Source organism: Chinchilla lanigera, unplaced genomic scaffold (genome assembly GCF_000276665.1).
Source record: "Chinchilla lanigera isolate Chin_1 unplaced genomic scaffold, ChiLan1.0 scaffold00106, whole genome shotgun sequence".
Lineage (NCBI taxonomy): Eukaryota > Metazoa > Chordata > Mammalia > Rodentia > Chinchillidae > Chinchilla > Chinchilla lanigera.
In genome coordinates, this window is record NW_004955507.1 from 2,775,340 (window position 1) to 2,798,464 (window position 23,125).

A 23,125-nucleotide genomic window follows, 5' to 3' on the forward strand; every position below is an offset into this window, starting at 1 on the left:
AATTGTGCATAGTCAATATCTCAAAATTTTTTATTTTAAAGAGAGTAATTAAAAAAAGAACAATAGCAACATACCAACATCACAGGCATAAACAAAACAAAGCAAGCACATTAAAAGTGATACAGGGTTTCAAAACAAAATGATAGCAATTAACAGTGGTTGTTATATTACATATTGTTATCTTCAACTACGTTGCTCAGATTACCAGATGTAAGAATAGAAGATTGTTCAAACCATTAAAGAGAATAAAAAAAATTAAATAAACCATTAGAGATAATTCAGAGTTTCACTAGAGAAGACAGTAGGAATTCACCAATGGTTGTTCTATTGCATATTATTGTCTTCAAAATCAGTTGCTCAGATAATCAGATATAAGCATGCAAAACTGGTCAAAATATAAAATATTTTAAGCATTAACTATTCCTTTCAATATACCATCAGACTTCAGCAGCATAGTTATCCCAGCTATTCTTCTATACATATAGATTTATAGCTATGTATCTATATCTATAGATAGATAGATAGATTTTGTCTTCTTTCTTTTTTCTTCTTTCCCTCATCCCAGTTGTTCCTTCCTTTAAGCAATTTCTTTCCCTTTCATATCACCTATTGCACGTTTTGAGTTTTACTTACTCTTTCAGGTTCCTACACCAGCGAGAAAAACACGATGTTCACACAAGTGGGTCTAATTTATTTCATTTATGAATATGGTCTCTAGTTGTACCCATTTACCTACAAAAGCCTCCAATTTATCTTTTTTAATAGCTGAGTAATACTCCATTGTATAGAAATACCACATCTTTTTTATCCATTCCTCAGTGGATGGGCACCTGGGTTGTTTCCAAGATTTAGCTATAACAGATTGTGCTCCTATAAACATGGGTGCACATATATCGCTGTGGTATAATGTTTTTAATACTTCTGGGAAAATACCCAGAAGGGGAACAGCTGCGTTAAGTGGGACTTCTAATCCTAGTTTTGTAAGGAATCTCCAAATTGATTTCCACAGCGGTTTTATCAATCTACACTCCCACCATCAGTAGAATAGGGTTCCTTTCTCCCCACAGCCTCTCCAGCATTTGTTATGGATTGATTTCTTGAGGATAGCCATTCTTTCTCGAGTGAGATGGAATCTCAGTCTTGTTTTAATTTGCATTTTTTGAATGACTAATGATGTTGAACAATTTTTCATGTATGTATTTGCCACTAATATTTCTTTATGTGAGAAGTGTGTATTCATCTCAGATGCCCATTTTTATATTGGTCTTTGAATTTGGGGGGCCTGATTTTTTACATTCTTTATATGTTCTAGATAGAAGTCCTTTGTCTAAGGGGTAGTTGGCTACAATTTTTTTCCCAATCCATGGGTTTTCTTTTTACTCTGTTGGTGATTTCTTTTGATGTGCAAAAACTTTTCAATAAGATGAGATCCCAGTTGCTGATTCTTTGAAGTATTTCCCGTGCAGTTTGGTTTTTGCTCATGAACTTTCTACCTTCCCCTATGTCTTCAAGATGTTCACCTACTTTCTATTCCAATAGATTTAGTGTTTCTGTTTTAATATTTAGATCTCTGATCTATTTTGACTTTACTTTAGTGCATGGTGAAAGACATCGGTCTAGTTTTAGTCTTTGGCATGTGGAAAGCCAGTTTTTCCAGCACTGTTTATTGAAGAAGCTACCTTTCTTCCAGTGAACATGCTTGGCCCCTGTCAAAGATAAGGTGGCCGAGTGTGTTTGTGGTTGTGTCTGCATCTTCTAATCCGTTCCACTGATCTTCAGATCTGTTTTTTTGCCAGTACCATGCTGATTTTATCACAGAAGCTTTGTACCATAATTTCAAATCAGGAATTGTGATACCTCCTGCCTTTCCTGTTTCCCAGGATTGCTTTTGCAATCAGAAGGCCTCTTCTGGTTCCAGGTGAATTTTAGGAATATCTTCTCTTGACCTGTGAGGTATACTAATGGTATTCTAATTGGGATTGCATTGAATCTGTACAACAATTTTGGGAGTATGGCCATTTTCACAATGTTTGTTCTTCCTACCCATGGGCAAGGAATATCTTTCCATTTTCTGATCTCCTCTTCAATCTCTTTTTTCAGAGTACTAAAATTTTTACTGTATAGGTCTTTTTACTTCTTTTGTTAGATTGATAAGTATTTCAATATTTCAAAATTTTAAGGAAATGAGATGTCACTATTTATCAAGGTTACTAGTGATTAAACCACAATTATAACCAAGATTTCCAGAGGTCCAGTCCACTGGTTTCTCTAATACCCTATCATCTACCTGTTCCTACAAAGATGCGTGCATGCATGTGCCCCAAAACCCACATGTGTATGACCAATACTTAAAATATGTCCCCTTTTTGTGCCTCAGCCCTCAAACCTGTCTCTGTGAAATCATCAAAATGAAAGACATGTTGAAAATAAAATGGTAATGAGGCAACACCTTAAAATGATCACTTTAATCATAATTTCAGATAATAGAAAGTACGAAGTCTTCAAACTATCAGCTATTTGTCCAATGTTCCCCACCAAAGTCTTAGGCTCTGTAAGTTACTTCTTAGGGCCTTCCCTTTATGGTCAATGCATCCCATTAAACAATTAGGGAAAAATAATTCCTTAAAAAGGATTATTTGTCATTAAACCAAGTGAGTCTCTAATTGGTATAAATTCAACAAGTAAACTTTTGCGTTATTTATGGTTGTAGAGGAATAAGAAAATGCTTTTAATAATTAATTCCATTAAACTCTATTTACCTATCTACTTTGAAAACCAGACTTTGACGGTTTTCACACAAAGACACCAAAGCTTTTTTTCCTCTAAGATAGTTTAAAAGATTCTGAAAACTTTACCCTCCCAAAAAATCTAATTGAAATTTTTTTTCCGGTAAAGATTCTGCATGCTATTCTAAGATATGCAAAGTATCTTTCCAAACATTGCGGACCCTGAAATTCTAGGGCTAAATAGTACTTTTACTTTAAGACAAAAAAGCACAGTTCTCACTGCTGCTAAAGAGATCCACAGTAGGGACAGAAGGAAAAAAAAAAAAAAAAGAAAACCTGAGGATCCAGGTAAGATATTCCTAAGCAAAAAAAAGACATGGGAGAAACCTGTTCTCCTACCAAAAATGAAGAAAGCCCTAGCCTACTGGATTCTCCTGAACTACATTCTCCTGACTCATCAGTAAATATTCAGCACACCTTCCTGCTATCCCCCAGAGCTCATCACAAAAATATATGGGTTATCATAACACTAATTACAATCATTATATGAAATGCTTCCTATATATCTAATTAACATGCAACAGAGTAATGATGTATACAATTATCTGTTGAGATGAACTATCATAAATTTCAACTGAGTACAATACTAAACTCTGATCTGACATGTTCAGGCATTCATGGTTTGCTGCTCATAAGCATTAATGGTCTGCTAAAAATTTCAAGAATTAGAAGAAACATGAATTACCGTATATATATAATATATATATAAGAGCAGGTGTCGAGAGCATAATGGGGAGGTGGGATTATAGAGAAAAACGTGATCAAACATGTTGACTATATAGTTGACTAAACTTTGAATTTTAAATAATCAAGCCTAACACTAGTGATTATGTGTTAAGGAACTGGTATGGACAAGCAAAAGCTACAACAAAAATTTTTAAATACTGAGTTTCTAAAAATAACAGTAAAACAACCCATTTGAGAAATTATCATATCTAAAAGCCACACCACAGTATCACATAAGACAAACCAGAATTTAAAATTCTATTTACATAGTCCCTTGAAAGGAATAAGTTAATATAAAGTATGAGAAAAATAGAAACAAAAGATATTTCAGATTATTCCAAGTACCTTTTAAGTATTTGAACCTGAAAACTTATATTGTACACAAGTTATATTTTAAAGGAGTTTCATGTAAGTGTGACAATAGGAATAATTCTTCAAGTAACAGGGAACCATAAAATCAGTATTAAAATCATTTTGTGGAGAACAGAGAAAACACATTGACATAATCAAGTGTAAAATCATCTTAACAGTCATTACATGAACCTTGCTCATTATGCAAATATTCCTAAACCTTTAATGTTATATATAATACTTACCCCAGATAGGTAAGTCATCTATATACATCTGATACCAGTAGTGATTTTTGATAGCATACACAAATGCATCTCTCTTTTCTTTATCTAAGTCAATTTCACAGTAAGTAGCTGTCATAACATCATCTGCATAAAATAAAAATTGCAAGTTAACCCACTGGTTTCCAAAACAGTCATAGGAAAAATACAAGAAAAAAATTCAGTATTTCCTGAAATTAAAATTTCTATTTTGGGGTGGTTTTTTTTGGTAGCAGAAATAGAACTCAGGACCTTGAGCTTGCCAGGCAGGCACTTGGGCCACTGAGCTATATATATCCCCAGTCCTAAAATTTCCATTTATTTATTTTTTATTTAAATTTGTATTTCTAATAGCTGAATCTGCATGACAAATACATGGGGCTCAGTATACTATCCTTTTCTCTTAGATATATCTTTGTATTTGTTTTATAATGAAACAATTTTAAGAATATTTATTTTAAAAGATTACCTTTACCTTACTAAGTAAAAAAATTTCCTATATAAAATAATTTTAAGAACATCGATCAAGTAACATTAAAACTGCTTTTTAAAATGAAAAGCTTAATATATAGAAGGTTTTAATTTAATATATGTGAAAGCTGAAAGATATGCTCCTAAACAGAGAGATAATAATGTCTAGCTAAAAGATCTCTGAGATTAATATTCATTTTAACAGTCTTGGAAATACAAGGGCTATAGGTTCTATAAGGAACCCCATGGATTCTTCATAATTAGAAAGATTAGGAGAAACCACTATCTACCGGGTGTCATTGTTCCTAAATTATTTGAAAGTACTCCTAAAGATGAATCATTTCTATCATTTCTACTCTTGACTATTTAAAAAAAATATCATTATAATAAAAGTCTGTTTTAAAAATATGTTTATGTTTCTAACAAAACAAAACCCCAAACCTATACTCTAAATACCAATCAAAAGAATTAAACTATTTGGTGCATTACCTAAGCAATTAGGAAAAAATTAATCTTTACAGGAACAAAAAAGAAAGCACAGGTTTCTTTTAAATTCTCTTATACTCTAATATTGGTTACTTAGAATTGAAATGCAATTCTCCTGAAGAAACATTAATCTTCTTAAATACTGATTAAAACTTCAACATCGACTATAGTGAAATCATGAATTTTATGGATACTTCTCACATTATATCTTTTGTTTTTCCTTTCTTTTTGGTACTGCAAATTGAACAAAAAACCTTGCACTACCACTGACTACATCCTCAGTCCTTTCATGTTACTAATTTTTTTTATATGTTTGCAGTATATGCAGTTTACAATCATCTTGGGGAGGGGGTACATGTACACACCACAACCTCCTTTTTAAATCCCTTTCACCCTTCCTTTAATTCCTTATCTTGATTTTTATTCGTTATTACTAATCATAGCTCATGTTATGGCACGTAATGTTTACATTTGTTCAGTTACTATGATTCTGTACATGGTATGTCTTTATTCTGCATATTTCTCCTTCCCCTCCCCTTCACCCTTTGCCCTTGGCCCCGTGGACCCCTCCCCTACCTTATTTCTTAATAAGAAAGAGCAATCTGAGTTACAACTCAAGATACTCTACAATATAACTAACCTCCTAGGGAACAGCTTCCCCTTGTAATAGATTAGCCCAGAGCAGATATCCTCACACGACAACAAAATGCCATGGAGGGAGAAAAGGAAAATACTCTTAGTCTCAAAGAAGGAGAATGAAACAGCTCTGTTTCACAACAGTAACTCCCAGGCAGATTTTGTTTTGACCCAAGCCCATTCAGGGCAGCAAGGAATTTAGGATTTTCATAAGGGTAAAAAACGGGCTGAACGGGCTGGAGATATAGCTCAGCAGCACAGTGCCTGCCTAGCAGGCACAAGGTCCTGAGTTCAATTCCCAGTGCCACAAAAACAACAAAACAAAACAAAACAAAAAAAAAAAAAAAAAAAAAAAATGGGCTGAGCAGTGAAGCAAGGGACAGTTATGCTATAAAGGGTTCCCACAAGAGCAAAGAGAACTGTCAGCAAATTGGCTTTTCATACAGTGTGAGAATGAACAAAGGACAGTAGGCAACTGCAGCCAGAAAGAGGACAGCCAGAACCAAAGGGAGGTTCAGGCTTTGAGTGAAACAAGTGGCTAAAATGGCTGTGGGAGACCTCACAAGTACCTTTGCAAAGCCAACGAATTCCTTGCTGTTATAAAAGGACATCCGTTTGTAATGGTCATTAATGATGTGATAGTTTTAAAGGTGAAGTTCTGAGCTATTCAGTATGACATTTACCTGTATGAAGCTTGTAAGAGAGTCCTCACAGTCTGAACTCTAGTTCAGCTGTTTCCCAACTGATCTATCATCCTCTCTCCCTATACTCCAACCTAACTACCTGCAGTCCCACTGCACCTTCTGCTCTCTTGGCCCCTGGACTCTGCCTGTGCTGTGAACTCCACTTCCAAGCCCTTTCTAAAATCTTTCCCATCCCATTCTCTCCTCCACAGAGCAGTCCCACTTCTTACAGTCTGGCCCTTTCTCTGAAGCCCCATGGTTTTCTCTCCACATCTCCCTAATGGTACACAGGGACCAACATGTTAGGTCCTCCAAGACACCTAAGACCTTGAGGTGATGTCCGTAACTGACTACATCTTTTTTATTCCCAGTTATGCCTGCTTCAGTATCCTTAAGAGTAGGTACTACAAATAAAAAATTCTAACATTTTAAGAGCATAATTTTCCCACTTATTTGACAAAAGAAATCACTATCTAAGAGTATGCACACATGCATGCATCTGTGTATGAATGGGGTGGTGGTGGTGTTGTAGAAGTAAGTGTCAACATAAAATGAAAATTGTAGGCAATTTCTCACCAGGATTGGCAAAAAGTCTTGAGGAGTCTGTTTCACTGATGTAAATTCTTAAAATGAAATGAAATAAAAGGGAAAAATCTACCATGGCAAGTTGTGTAAAGGGCAATCGTTAGTCTCATTTTAATGCAATTTCTCTTCTAGGCATGTAGGCAAATGCGACATCACAGACAGCTGAAAAGTCTGGTTGCTCAACAGAAATCTCACTTCTCTCAGAAGCTGATTTGAAGAAAACTAATACAATGTAAACAAATGCAACTCTATGTTCAGCATTCTACACAACAATCTAGAAAAGCATCATAAATTACAGCTTGAATATTATAATAGGGCATACCTTTTTCAGATAAACCACAACCTATTAACTCTGAAGAAGAAATTAAGATTTTACCAACGTAGCCAGGTGTGGTAGCACATGCCTATAATCCCAGAACTCTGGGAGGCAGAGGCAGGGGGATCACAAGCCCGGGCAATTTAGCAACTTAACGAGACCCTGTCTCAAAATTAAAAAAATAAAAATATTTAAATGGGATGTAGCTCAGTGTGAAGGCCCTAAGGTTCAATTTCCAGCACCATAAACATACAAAACTCCAAAACCCAAAACACCAATTTAAATACTCTTTATGAAAAAAATTTAAATAAATAAATAAATAAATACTCTTTATGGAAGGAATATAAAACAACCAAAGTTACGAAATGGTGAATTCCAACAGCAGACAAGGTTAGGTAGTGTAGACACTAAGCCTCAATATGTTTCAATTCCAAATAATACTCCAAACTAGTAACCACAGGAAGTGAAAACTTTAAGAATGTGCTAAATATTCATGAGTTCTCTAAGAATACAGCATATGATCATACTTTGTTTACTTTCTCTTTTGATAACATTTACTAAACTGAAAAGTCAGAAATATGTTCCTTGAAATTCAGCGGCTTTTGGCAAAGTCTCTCATGAAATCACTACAAACCTGTATAGAAGCAGGCAGAAATGAGTTTCAATCTGAGCTCCACCACTTACTAGCTACATGAATTAAAGCAGGTCATTGGACCTCCATGAACTTCAGTTCCCTCAACTATAAAAGAGAGAGAACCCTCCTTTCCACAGCTTCATGAAGAACTGAAAATACTGATGTATTCTTCACTGTGTTCTAAAGTGCCCTTGGCCTTGTACCCCTTAGAAAATTTGACCAAAATAATTATCTCCCTTTCCCCTCCAAAAATGCACATGAATACAAAATTAAGTGTATAATTTGAGAGGGTCCATGGACCTCTGAAACCTGAGCTGGCTGAACTCTGTATACTCAGAGCTTACCTAGTGCTAAATGCAATTAGGCACTCAACAACTGCCAAATGAATTAAAAGAAAATATGGACTAGAAAAACTTGTATATTTACAGTTAATTAAAAAACAGTTTTGTTGGGCCAGGAATGTAGCTCAGTGGCACAAGCACCTGTCTGCCAAGCACAAGGTCCTGAGTTTAATCCCAAGTACCAAAAAAACCCAAACAAACAGTATTGTTAACTGATCAACCTGACTGGTGACCTAACCTGCAGTTTTTGTTAAATGGCTATTCAGTAGTAAGTATCAAAAACTTTCTTTAAAATGTTTATACTCTTTGATTTAGTAATTCTGTATCTAAGAATTTATCCTAATAAAACATTAAGAAATCATTGAAATACTTACACATAAGAAAAGCCAAATACTTTGTCATTTGTAATAGGAAAAGAAAGGGAGAGAGAGAAAACACAAAGAAGCAAAGAAGTGAGGGAAGTGGGAAGAAAAGAAGGAAGTGAGAAAGAGGAGGGAGGTAGGAAGGATGGGACAGTTAAAATATTTACAACTAGGGAATAAAGAAAGATTACAGTTTAAAAGTTGTAGAGGGCTGGGGATAAAGCCCAACAGCGTAAGTGCTTGCCTGGCAAGCCTGAGGTCATGAGTTCAATTCCCGTACCAAAAAAAAAAAAAGTTGTAGAATACTATGTAGCAATATTTAGAAGAATAATTAACAATATAAAGATAAAATTTTAAGAAAAAGTATACATGATAAAAACTAGAACTTACTAAGAAATGCTTAGAACACTGGCACATAACAAGCACAATATAAAGACCTTTTAAATAAACTTTTAAAAATCATCCATATGAAACATTAACTCAATATTTATATATTTTAAAACAATATGATGAATGAAAAGGAAAACAATTGAAATAAATATACCAAAATGATAATGGTAATTATATCCAGATGATTTTTATTTTCCTCTTTGTATTTTCATATATATACTAAATTGTGTACACTGAAACTGTATCATTATTAAAATCAGAAAATAATACATATCCCTTTGGGGGAAAGAAGGACATCAATCTGGAGAGGAACGATATAATCAATGGTACAAATAAGGACTTATATAAATACTATACTTATCAAATCTGCAGGCAATACAAGATCTTAAAGAATCACTAGTAAAAAGAAATTTTAAAAAATAAGAATATAAATAACTGACAAACTTCATGTTCAACTGACTTAAAACACTTTGGTTGAAGCCAACAGGAAAAAAATACTGCATCAACGTTCCAGGCTTCCAATTAAACAAGACAGATTTAACCGTATGTTTCTTCTATCTCCTGAAATGCATCAAAATATCAGTAAAGGAATTTTAAAACAGAAAAAGAAAAAAGTAAGTCCACCATGACAGAAAGTAGAGAAGACTGGAGAAAAGACTTCAATAAATTTTGGAAAAATGGAAAAAGATGAAAAGACAACATGGGCCACATAAATCAGGGGCAACATAACAGAAAGGATACCTAAAGAAGGAGGGGGACAGGTGTCAAAGAATTCAAAACACACTCAGGACATGGAGGTACACAGGCCTTTAAAGGTATAGCTCAGACACAGGGCTGACCATACAAGGGAACTGCATGCTGATAGTTACATGGAGAGACTAGGTGTCCAAGTACCATCTTCCATCCGACATACAACTAACTACCCTCAACTTATCCCCTGCTGTAGACCAAAGCAGACTTGCTCTAGAAAACATAGAGGATCCAAAAACTGGAACAGAAACTAAGACGAGAGACAATATAGGAAAAGATTTTAAATAAAAATCTTCCCTCTGAATAAAAGGGCCTGCCATTCCTCCAAGGCCTTTTCCACACCCTTTGGCAGTCAGGCCTTCACCATCCAAGCAGATCAATAGACGGATATATTCTATACTGAGGATCAGAAGAGCCAAACTGAAGAAATCATTGAATCAGAAGTATGTAAGGCTCTAAAGCATCCCTTGGCATTTCTTCCTACCTGTAGTACTCTCAACTTAGTACTTCCCTCTAGATAGCAAAACATACTTGCATAGTAATTTCATCCCTCTGTTAAGGTGAAACATTCAAAATAAAATTCAAAGAAAGATAGATAAAACAAATGCAAGGAAGGTACCCTCCACACAAGTTAATGATTTTGAAAGATTAACCTGTTTTATTATATTTCAAGATTCTCAAATTGGGGAAAAGCCCTGGGTAGGGACCTCCCCTAGCTAAGAATTACTACTCCAGATCACCTAACAATCAACATGAACCAATTATGATAAGAACAATGAGGTATAAACCATCTAGGTATTAGACAGTTTATTAAGAACTTACTATTTCTTACTAGCTAGAGATACAGTGATGAACAAGAATATTGTGTCCCTTTGCTGGAAGGACCACAAGCCTAGTACAGCAACCTGGGGATAAATCAAATTCTATAATCAATAAATTAATTTTTATCTTTCATAACCAAATACAAAATCAACTTGGAAATATAGGTCCACACCATGGGCCAGAAGTAATCACTGCAATTACTATTTCTCCCATGGCTATGTAACTTCAATCTGATTTAAATATATTACCTCATTTATATCTGACAATGGGTCTATCAAGTAAATATTATTTTTCACACTTTACAGATGAGAACTATGAATAATATAACTACAGGTACATAGAGGATAATCTAAGTCTCTCTAACCCTAAAACACGTTTCTTCCACTATATAACGACAAGGTTGTAGGAGGTATACTCTAAAATTTGAGGGTAGTAAATTCAGGCCCAGTTCAAAGATGTCTAATTTAAGTCTGCCCTTGTACATGTTATGTATTTTCTCTAAGTGGTCTCAGTTAATATTTTTGTCTAACACTAGCATATACAAAAAAATTTGTGTATAAATTCTAAAACGAGGCATACCACATTACACTTAAACTATCATTAGTTCCGTAAAATAGTCTCTCTGGTGACTTCCATTTTCAAAATAATGCTAATCTATTCAGCCTGACAGAATCTGCAAGGTTTAAAAATAAAAAATAAAAGAAGCCAGGCATGACAGGACATACCTGTAATCACAGCACTCAGAAGGCTAAGGCAGGAGAATAGGCAGGGGTTCAAGGCCAGCACTGACTACATAGCAAATCAAAGCCAGCCTGAACTACATAACGAGACCCTCAAAAGACCAAAAAAAAGGAAAGCAGAGTCATGTGTATGCATGTGTATATAATATATAGTTTACTGTTTCCATAGTATTTCCAAACACTATTGCATCTGAATACGCCTTAAAGTCAAATATTTAAAAGATGAAAGATTAACAGTATCGAGTCAAGATGTTCTGGTTTCCACTACACTGTCAGTATGTTTGATACACCATGGGCAAATCACTCACTCTCTGAGCATCCATGAGAGGGAGTTGAATGATACAATCTCCAAGGTGCATCCTACCTTTAAAATTTTGTGATATTATAAGTAACAATCAGGAATACTTTTCAAAGCATGATCAACTTCATCCTTGACTAGAGCAAACAGAAGCCTACAATTGAGAAGGAAGAGAAATCTAATCAGCATTTACTATTTCTTCTGGACCACTTAATTTAGCAACTTTTTAAACAGCATCTCCAAGCTAAAGGTATAAAATCGACAAAACCCCAAGGACCCTCCAACTCTCAGGGAATAATACCTGGTTAGCTCTTCTTTCAATCTAAAAGTGCTTAGCTTTTGCTGAAATGAAAATAAATTCCACTCTTCTAGTCCATCAAACCACCTTCTTCTATTTAAACAATCTCTCCATCTCAAACTCAGGGAACTAATAAAAGGGGAAAGATTAAGATTGCTAAATAAGCAGTCTTCTTTAGAAAATATGGATGAGGATTTAGGCTGGGGATGTAGCTCAGTGGCACAAGCACCTGCCTGGCAAGCACAAGGCCCTGAGTTCAATTCCCGGTACCGCTCCCCCACCAAAAAAAAGAAAAGAAAAAGAAAATATGGATGAGAATTTCAAAAACCAATGAAATCATAGTAGCACAGTAGCACTTCATATTTTTGCCTGTTCTCTCTTGTTGGTTCCTCTATAATAAACTAGAAATGCTTATTATGTATAAAATAAGAGAAAATGTATGAATTAAATATAGTACTGCCAATCTCAAAGATCACGTATTATAATTTGTTTCTACCTTGTTTGTAACTAAATATTCAAATTAAAATTAAAACACAGCCTGATTAAATTAAAACACAGCCTTAGGGCACGTTTACAACGATTCATAAAATTATAGGCCACACCACTGTAGTCTAAATTTACAACTTAATTTTATAATTAAGCCCCAAGAGACAGTTTACAGGAAAAGAGACTGTAAATATGTCTACCTGTTTCCAATGACAATTTTTGAAAATTCTACAAATGAGAATAAATTTTAGCATATCAAAATTAAAGAAACATTAACTTTACATTATTTTCCTTCACATCTTTTTCTCCGAAGTACTAAAAATATCAGAAGGCAGTCATAACTCATTTTATACATGGGGATGATGAGGTTAAAACTGGAGTCAACAACCTTACTAAAATCAATGAACTAAAATTCATTTTTGTTTTCTTTTTTTTTTTTTTTTTTGGTACCGGGAATCGAACTCAGGACCTTGCAATTGCCAAGCAGGCACTTATGCCACTGAGCTATATCCCCAGCCCTGGAACTAAACTGCAAAACTCCAGATTACAGAACACTTAATCTAACATCTGTAAAAATTCAGTCACTCAAGGCTTTAGTTCATGATGCTAAGAAGGCCTATGAAGGAAATGCTCTTTGACAAACTTCACAGAGGAAAATAAAAGACATAAACACGCTCAAAGGACCTGATAAATAGATAACTGCATAACCAAGTTTTTTTTTTCCGAATATACAAGGCTTTGACTTAAAATTTAAGTATCTCATCTGTTCAGAAAGCAAATTAATACACTGATAAACACACACTGAGTCAATGGTACAAGTCTGAATTTGAGGATTCACACAAAATTTCTTAAATAATCATATTATCTCTTTTTCAAAATTTTATTTTCATGTAATATAAGTAGATCTTAATAAAGAAAATAAAAAGTGTCCTTCTATGAAAAAATAAAACAAAATTGCATAACAAAATGGGAGAATAATAACAGGTAACATACTATATATCATGATCTTAAAAGAATGGCCAAAAACAAAAAAAGGCCAAAATCTTACTTAGAGTACAAGTCATATATGAAAGACTCTCTTTTACAAAGAAGAAATGAACAAATACAAGGACAATACTTTCTTTTTAATGAATTAAAAAAACTAGTATAGTCTCATACCTCCAGAAATTAGGAATTTCTGAAGGCCTTCCCTGGCTTAGATATATCTAATCACTAGAGGGTTCACTACAGAACACATTGGAGGAACAACTATATTAAGGGAACATAACTGTGTTAACAATTTACTCTGCTAAACATCCTACAAGTCACACAATAGCCCCGCACAACAAAACAATCATCTGGCCTTAATGTCAGCAGTGCCACTGTTAAGAAATTAGTCTATAGTTTAACTCGTACTGTAAGAACTATTAAGATTTACTTACCCTTAAATTTTATATCCAGACCACTAAATTCCAATTCAACTCCTTGAAGTGCTTCTCCCAGAGTTTCATGGTAATGACTGATACTTTTTTTTGACCCCACACAGAATGGAAGTGAAAAGTACTTATATGTTTCTTGGCGATTGTGGTAGGGCCCAACAGTATTCATCCATAAGACAACCTCCTCTTTATCTTGATACTGAAACAAGGAAAGTAAATAAGAACACACATATACAAACACATACACTCAAGCTAACACACATTAAGGAACTATGTCATCTGTTCCTAATGGAAGTGTATTCTCAGTGTTCAAGAAACTGTAAAATATTGGATGCTTAACCTGATGATCAATGTACATTTCTTAAAAATCAAACTGTGATTTTTAAAATTGTATCTTCTGGTTGTGGTCTCAGGGTCCACCTTTTTTAAACTTTGTTTTACAAAGGATAGTATTTAAACAAATAGCTCATAAGGAAATGTTTAAAATACAAAGAATATACCACTAAACAATGGTAAACCTAAAACCAACATAAGTCACCAGACTAACATGGGCAAGAAAGGAGGAAACAAAGTCAATAGTTTATCTCAAACTTCATGATAATTATTAGATATTTTTAAAAATACTGCCAGCATGCATAAATAAAACCTTTCCTTTCTAGCCTTTCATACAGCTACTAGTCAAAGTACAAAGAGGAAGAAAAGTCATTGTATGAAACCACAAGTCCATCCAGGCCAATATTTCATCTGCTACCAGCCTAAAAGACATGCACTTCGGGCATATTTCTCTAAATAATTATGGCTCTGTCCATCAGCAAATACTACATATAGCTAAATATGGACTGCAATCCAATGAGTTGGGGCCCTAACTCTACTTTTCAAGACTATTATCTGCCAGAGATTCCTAAGATCTCTACAAGTTTAAAATCCTTATAATTATATAAAAACCAGCTACCAAAGTAATTTAAAAACTAGTAACTTTAATTAGCAACATTAACCTAAGCTATCACAAGAAACATTTAAGTCAATGAATGATGCATAAGTTAACCCACTAAATAATTATTTTCTGAGTGCCTAACATGTGCCAGCAACTGTGTTTATAACTGAGAATTCAGCCTTGAACAAGACATATTCCTTGCTCTACTGATGTCTAAGGGGAAAAATGAACACTGAACAATTTCAGTAAAGCAGGCTGTTATGGAGGAAATAACAGAGGAAGATATCCAATTAGGCGACTATGAAGCACTTAATCCTTTTATGCCAAGTATTCCCTTTTTGAAACACCTATAACAAGGGAAATAATAACATTTTTTCTCTTCAAATTCCTATTCCCTGAATTTTCCTAGGCATCATATACAAATTTCATGCAAAAACTCAAAAACTTCAATGTTCAGCATAAATGGGTTACTGCTTATGTTCCACCTAATCAATCAATAAATATTTTCTGTTTTCTTTTGTTTTTGTGGTGCTGGGGACAGAATCCAGAGTCTCACATATGCCAGGCAAGCATTCTACCAGTGAGCTAAAAACCCCCAGCCCTAAAGAAATATTTTCAATTAAAACCTGACATCCCTAAAATCAAACTCATCCCACCCAAATTTACCCTTGTCAACTTGTCAAATGGTACTACCATTCACTCAGACATGAAGACTCAAACCCCAAGACCTCCATATCCAGAAAACCAAAAATCACTTGTCTATTCCTAGTCAAAACATCTGCCTCTTCACTTTGATTCACATCACCACTACCACCCCAAGACTTAAAAGGGGTCAAATACTTCTTCAAATACAGTACTGTAAATGTCTCACTGATCCATACAAGACACCAGCAAGTCATCAAGAAAACATATTACCTCACTTTTTGAACACATATGAGACCCAGCACAGTGTCAGGTATAAAGAATATAAAGATAAATAAAACACTCTCTCTTCTTTTAGCATGTTCACTATCCACAGTGGAACAAGTAAATGATTAACAATATAAAAGTGTTATAATTAAGGTAATAAAGAGCTACTATAGCAACAATAAAGGAATGATTAATTCTGTTTTCACAGAGATGGGTCAAAATGAGTAACAATACAGAAAATTATAAGCTGCTTCCAAAGTGTTCAGAAAAAACAATTGTAGGTAATTTTCATGTATAAAGTAATGAATTAAAGGAATGAATGTTAATGTATCCATACATCCCCATTCATAACTATTCTTCTGAAAGTTGATAAATGTATGTAGGTCACCACTCTCCATCTAATCCTCAAGGTCACGTAACAGAAACCAAAGTACTACTTTCTGCTAAAAAAAAAAAAAAAGAAAAAAAGAGACATTTCAAAATTCTCAAAATAAAATGGATATGGTAAGTGCACACCTGTAATCCCAGCACCAGGGAAGCTCGGGCAGGTGGCTTGCCCCAAGTTCAAGGCCACCCTGGGCTACACAGTTCAGAGTCAGCTGGTAAGCCTGAACTACATAGCAAGAGCTGTCCGAAGAAAAAAAAAAGAAAATTCTCACAACAGTGCCCTAAACCACTACCAAATGACCAGAGCTGGTGTTAGAACTGAAAACTATTCATCAAAGCAAAATGCTGTCTGTGTAATACAAAATACAAAAAAAGTATTTAATAAATAAAAATGGAAAACACTAAAGAAATGCTGAAATGTAAGGTTCATTGGCAACTTAGTAAAAGAAGTTTGAAATACATGCACTGACTGGTATGCATACTGACTGCAATGGTACTTATTTGAAGAAATAAGAAAAGTAGTAACACTTGAGATTAGACCACTGAATAAAAGCAACCACTAATGAGAACCTTGCCATGAATCCTGTTAAGAGTCTGCAGAATGTTACATAACTGAGAAAATAAGTGCAAAGACATTTTGCTTACAAATTCCAGTACACATATGCCTTTAAAAATAAACATACAAAAGTTTGAACATAAGTATTTCTTTAAATTAGGGCACTCATTTTATTTTATACAAACACAGGACTAGAGCATTTAAGTGCTATAGTGTGTGTTTAACCACACATTATTAAGTTACTTAGACATTCATGAAACCTTGACAGCCTAGTAGAATTGTGACAAAATTCATACCATTTTATGGTTTAAGATTTTGTCTGGGAAGAGGAATGAAACAGTAATTACAAATATACACACACGAAGTTTAGAGTGAGTACCAAAGCAAAAATACTACTTGCTTACTGCTCCTTTGTATGCAGATCCTCATCAGATATAATGAACTTAAAATGTTTACGTTCATCTCAGACCTTGACTATTCCTGAAAGTGCTCCCAGGTCAAGGTGAAGAATACTTTTTTCTCCAGAAAATGTGTTTTAAAATATCTTGAAGTTAGAAAATACCAAATGAGAGACTTCACACAGCTTTTTAAGGGAAAGAAAAAAAATATTTTTTAAAAGCTGCAGACCAAGTCCCTCAGCTCCCCAACACTGTGGGAAGCAAGTGGCAGGTAGGAATCTTCCCTCCAGAAGGGCTCTGGTTTGAAAAGCTAGTCTAATTCCCCTCCACAACATTCCGAGAAATCCTATCAAGCTCTTTTTAAATATTTCCTTGGGAAATGTTCAAGCTGGTTGGTCAATGACATGAAGATAACTTACCTGCAAAGTATAACCAGAAAAAGGGAGCAGGATTTTGAGGAATCACAGCAGTGTGTCAGGAGACCCCTGAACATGGCAGTAATTCCTTCTACTGAGGCCACTGAGGAACTAGCCAAATGAGAAAAGACCAGTTCAGGCAACCTTCATTCTTCACCTATTTTCCAGATCTCAGAAGAATTTCACTGTTACACTCAACTTAGGGACTGTCCACTCTAGTCAAAAGTGTTATAACACTGTCTTCCTTTTATGCTTCACTCTGCTTTGCCATTTCTCCTAAATTAGAATGCCCTCCTTTTCTCAGTGAAAATTCTACTTATCCTTCAGTACTGTTCAAAACTTCCTTTCTCAAATCCTTAGGTAAAGCCTTAACTGACCAATACTTAACAAGACATCATCTCACTAGCTTTGGTAACAATACCACATTAGCTAACACTTAAAAAGTACAAACCATGGGCTAGGTATAGGTCTAAGGTCTTTATATGAACATTTAATCTACTCAAAATCTTCTAATATAGTCCTCTTATTTCTCCCCTTTTACAGATTAAGAGAATAAACACACAAGAACAAGATGTTCAATAAGACCGCCAAGATTACATGATTAATCAGTACCAAGTTTACAAGTTTAAGGCTATAGTTTTTGCTAACTCCTAATCATGTTCATTAACCAAAGAGCTAAACACTAAATCAAGAAAATATGAAAAAGCGTAGGTGTACAAACCAACTAAACAATTTTTCTATTTGAACCCTTAATCTGCCCTAAAGGAAAAAGCTGTCCTAAGAAGCTACGCTAACCTCAAATAGAATAAGCTTTTCCTCAAGAGGTCACCAATGCTGGCCCCTCATTTAATCTTCTGTGTAAGTGCTGGAGAAAAGGGGACCAAAGATTTCCTCCTCAACAGAGGTCACGAATTACATAATTTTTCTCAGAAGGAATACTTAGGAGATACTGCTGCTGTGTACTCTTTATAAGATCTGAATAAAGAAAATATAATTCACAATGACTAGCAAGGGGAAGATCAAAATAACAACAGGTTTATTTTAAAGTACATATGAGATAAAGCAAACTCCAGTTTTGAAAATATTTCAAAAGTCAAAATTTCAAAGCCTTTTAATTATTTAAAACACTTCAAAATTCTAATACAGAAAAATTACAAGTATATTTTTAATAATCTCTTGAGAGAACTGTTCTTTCTCAAAATAACTTTGTACCTAAATAAACTTCCAGTCTATCATTGAGCGCAGCTGAAAATAGGACAATGAGTTATGACATTTCCTAAAAACTAGATCTATATTACAGCACTCACAAACTCACTCACAAAATAGTTTATTCTCTTTATAAATCTTTAAATAAGTTTCCAGAGTTCCTGTACAGAGTTGTAAATGCTGGTGCATATCCGCAACACCCGCACTCAGGAGACTAAAGCAGAAGGATCACAGTAAGTTTGAGGCCAGCTGACTAACTCCCAAGAGAAATAAAGACAAAAGGTTGCCACCTGCCAAAGTAAAGCAAAAAAGCCATTTTCAACTCATTCAGTGGTATACGCACACAAAGCATTTAATGACTGAGGTCAAATAAGCTATTATAAGCACAGAAGCTCCAAGATTACCAGAAGTACAATGGGTCAGAAAGGAATGGGATTTTGGTGGTTAGGGACCCTCATTCCACAGGCATGTCCAGGACTATGCCCTTTAAATAAGCAATGGCCTGGCTTTCTTCACTGTGGTTTAAGCAAGTTTCATGCTTCAAACTCAGCATATTGTTGTCCCTAGTAGCTCCCTAATTCTTCAAGTCACTCAATAAGCACTGGTTAAATACTACTGGTTGTGCCAAGCCACTATTGCTTAGCTATGTTAACAGACTGGAGGACCAGAAAGGGGGAGTGACTTTGTGATCATGTTGAGGAAACAGAACCCATAAATCCCATGGCTACAGTGTGAAGCATAAAATGCCCCAAGATTAATCTGCCCTTGATTATTGGTGTTTTAGCATTGGTATCTTAACACACTCCTGCTATGGAAATTAAACATGTAAGACAGAAAAAAGAAGGACCAGAAATCAGGAAGGTCTAATTGTTTCTATCAACTTTGACAATCCAGGGGGGTTCTATCAGTCATTAGGAAAGTAAATTTTGGATTAAATGATCTCAGATCTTCCCAGTTCTAAAGTTCTATGTTTCTTAATTTGAGGCCATTTTTAATTAGCAATAATTGAGCCTCAGATAAACCTCAATGTCTACAACACTGCCACTGTACAAAGCTTGAAATCATTTTTAATGAAGTCCTTGGAAATCTTAGGAGACATGGCAATTTAACTCTAGATGATTTCTTGTGCTTCAACTAAACAAGCATAAATCACACCCTATACTCCTACCTTTCATTTACTATGAAGCCTCTTATGACCCTTCAAACAATTCAGAGCCTCTTTCATGAAAGTATTAATTTTAATTTCCATTATATGTCCTGTAATCCAGATATAATTCAACTTTTTTTTTTTTGCAATGATGGAATTGAAGCCAAGGCCCTGTGCATATTATGCAAGTGTTCCACCACTGAACTACACCACCAATCATGATTCAACTTTTGAAGATTAAGAGGAGCACATCTTTTTGGGGGAGTACCAGGAATCAAATTCAGGACCTCAAGCTTGCCAGGCAGTGCTGTGCCACTCAGAACTCTCACACTTGCTGTGCCACTGAACTAAATCCCCAGCCCCAGGAGCACATCTTTACATATTCTAGGTATATATACATATTTTAGATACGTACTTTAGGAATTAATATCACATTTCCACGTTTCCTTCTCGTCGTTCTCTTGAAACTATTACAAGAACTTTAAATATCCATATAAAAAATATTATATGGGTCAAATGGTCTGCTGAATCCTAATTCAGTAGGTCCAGTAAAAAGAGAGAAAAAAAGTTTTGTGGAATGGCAGGAAGTACCTGTCTCTTCTTGGGATCAGCTACATAATTTGTGAGACCCAGCACAAAATAAAAATGCAGGATTCTGTTCAAAAATTAAAGAATTTCAGGATATTGGCAGCAGAACATTAAAACAAGCAGTAGTGTATACGACTTCAGATCACACCCCATTATGGTCCATGAAGTTAGCCTTGTCCCTCTTTAACACTAACACAAACATCTCATTAGTAGCAACTCACTCTGTAGCTAGACTAACCCAAACATTTACTTAGCACTTAATATTATCAGTATAGAGACCTACTCAGTTTAATACCAAGTATTTTTACAGCCCTAGTTTTAGGATAAAGGGCAATCCTGCATATTCACTGAAAATGTTAAAGACTTTTTTTTTTGAGACAGGGTCTCACCAAGAAGCCAGGCTGGCTTTCAACTCCTGGCAATCCTTCTGCCTCAGCCTCCCAAGTGATCACAGACAAAAGGGTTCGCTACCAGGCCTAGCTGAAAAGCATCAAAATCTCCCTCTACCCTTCCTAGGGGTATGGCCTGGTCCCTGACTTTATCACTCTGGTCTCAGTTTCCTCATTTGTAAAGAAAATAATATCATCCACTTCACAGGATCGTCAATGTACGTTTAAGATGAGTTAATACATGTAAAGCACTTAGAATAATGTCCAGCTATAAAATATTGCTACAAAAACCATGAGTTTTATTTTTATCTGGAAACAATTTTCACAGAAAGTTAATCAAAAGGGCAAGCTTAGCTTCTCAAAGCTGGTCTTTAATTATTAATTCAATTCCACAAGTGTTAAACATCCACTCAGCAGCAAACTTCCCTTGACAATTTGTCTCCTCTTTCAGTTATCATTCTCGCACTAGCTACTTCTACGTTCTTGATAAAGGACAAAAAAGAAAAAAAGAAAAAAAAAAAAAAATCACATAACCACAGCCCTTTCAGTACTGTTATGTGGCTAAGAAATATTTTCAAGAAACCTAGAAAAAATGAAAGATTTGACTAACAACAAAATTCTAATGAAATTGATATTTATTTCAACCTTTTACTTACATTTTAATGCTATGCTTTCTATAACGCTTGCTTAAGAATTTAATAATGTGGGGGCTGGGGATTTAGCTCAGCGGCAAAGCGCCTGCCTGGCAAGCGCAAGGTCGTGAGTTCGGTTCCCGGTACCGGAGAAAAAGCCAAAAAAAAAAAAAGAATTTAATAATGTGTAATTATAAGAGCAGTTCAACACAGATGTGTACGGAAGTCGCAAGAATTCTAGTTTTTTGTCCAGCAAACATTTCATATCCAACATATTTTGTGGCAGTTAACAAAAAAACCTTCTATTGATGATGGCAAAAAAAAAAAAAAAAAAATTCAGCACTGGGCATGGTGATGCACGCCTGTAATCCCAGCTACTTGGGAGGCTGAGGCAGGAGGATGGTGATAAGTTCGAGACCAGCCTGGGCTACAAAGTGAGCTCAAGGCCTGCCTGAACTGCACAGCAAGATCCTGTCGCAGAAAAAAAAAAAAAAAAGAACTTAAAATTCAGTTCGTTGCATAAAAAATTAAAACGTTCCTAGAAATAAAATTTCACTGAAATTAGCATGTACTTTTTAAAGTTGTAAATTATTCTAAGTCTTTTATACATCTCTAATTTACTCAATTTTAATGCACAGCTTTCCATATACATACAGTATAAAACACAAGGTAAAAAAGAATAGTATTCTGAAATCTACATGTCTATATGCTGCAACAATATAGTTAAGAAAAATTATGAGTTTTACATAGTAGCTTTTAAATGTTTTTAAAAATGGGAAAATAATAATACCATTAATCAAAAGGATGTCATTAATTAAACGGTAATCAATGATCCCCATCTATGTATGGTTCCTGAGTAGTTGAGGAAACAGTGACAGTTTTTATACTTTGAAACAGGTTACCTGATTGAAAAAAGGCAAATTTTTATTAACCTCGAAACAAAACTGTGTTAAGATTTGTGCCTCTAAAAAACTATACATATACAGGTTTAAAAAGTCCCGTGGTGGTTGAAGGTAAAATAGCCAAATTTAAAACTTTACCGTATTACCTAGAATACCAGCCCAATTAACCCAGGGACTAGAGAAAAGTTTTACTCATTACACATCTGAAATCAGACCCATTAAATGTAGATAAAACTGACTTCACTTCCTCAGATAGTCTGTATGACCGAGAACTCCTTCCTGTCTTTCGGATTTAGTAATATACACAACCCCTCACGCAAAACCGTCACGGGAATGGACAGAGGAAAAAAAAAAAAAATCACCGAATAACCTTCTCAGTTTACCCGACTTTCCCGCCCAGCTCAAGTCTACCACCCCGAAAACCGAGTTACAGCCCTAGGTGGAAGTCACTCGAAGACTCTTTTAATATCCACGCTTTCATACGAAATACAACCAAAAAACCGCCGATCAACTCTGTATCAAATGCAAACGATACCGTTCGGGGCCCGGCCGGAAGACGGGGTGGCTAACTCCCGATCCCTCACAGGGAGGAGCTCAGCGGGGCTGCGGCACCGGGACCGGCGCCGTCGGGGGCTCACGGGGTGAGGAGAAAGTTCCCAGAGAGAGTCGGGCGCGGGCGCGCGGGCTGCGAGCGTCGACACGAGGAAGCCGCTCTCACCTCGAGTTTTAAGGCCGTCCCCACCCCAGGGCTCTAAGCCCGTTTGGGCAGGAGGGAGAGGGAAAGAGAACTGGGGAGACCTCGAAGTGGCAGCCGTTTCCTGG

The 23,125-nt window shown here is 35.3% G+C and overlaps 1 protein-coding gene across 1 annotated transcript in view; it reads right to left on the reverse strand.

Annotated features, from left to right (window-relative positions):
- Positions 1–14,038, reverse strand: part of Tm9sf3 (transmembrane 9 superfamily member 3) — a gene marked incomplete at its 5' end in the record, with an annotated part of 62,976 nt that extends 48,938 nt beyond the window's left edge. The window contains 2 exon segments of the mRNA XM_013506165.1: positions 4,109–4,231; positions 13,843–14,038. Of these exon segments, the coding sequence (XP_013361619.1) occupies positions 4,109–4,231; positions 13,843–14,038 (319 nt within the window).
- Positions 14,039–23,125: the final 9,087 nt, after the last annotated feature.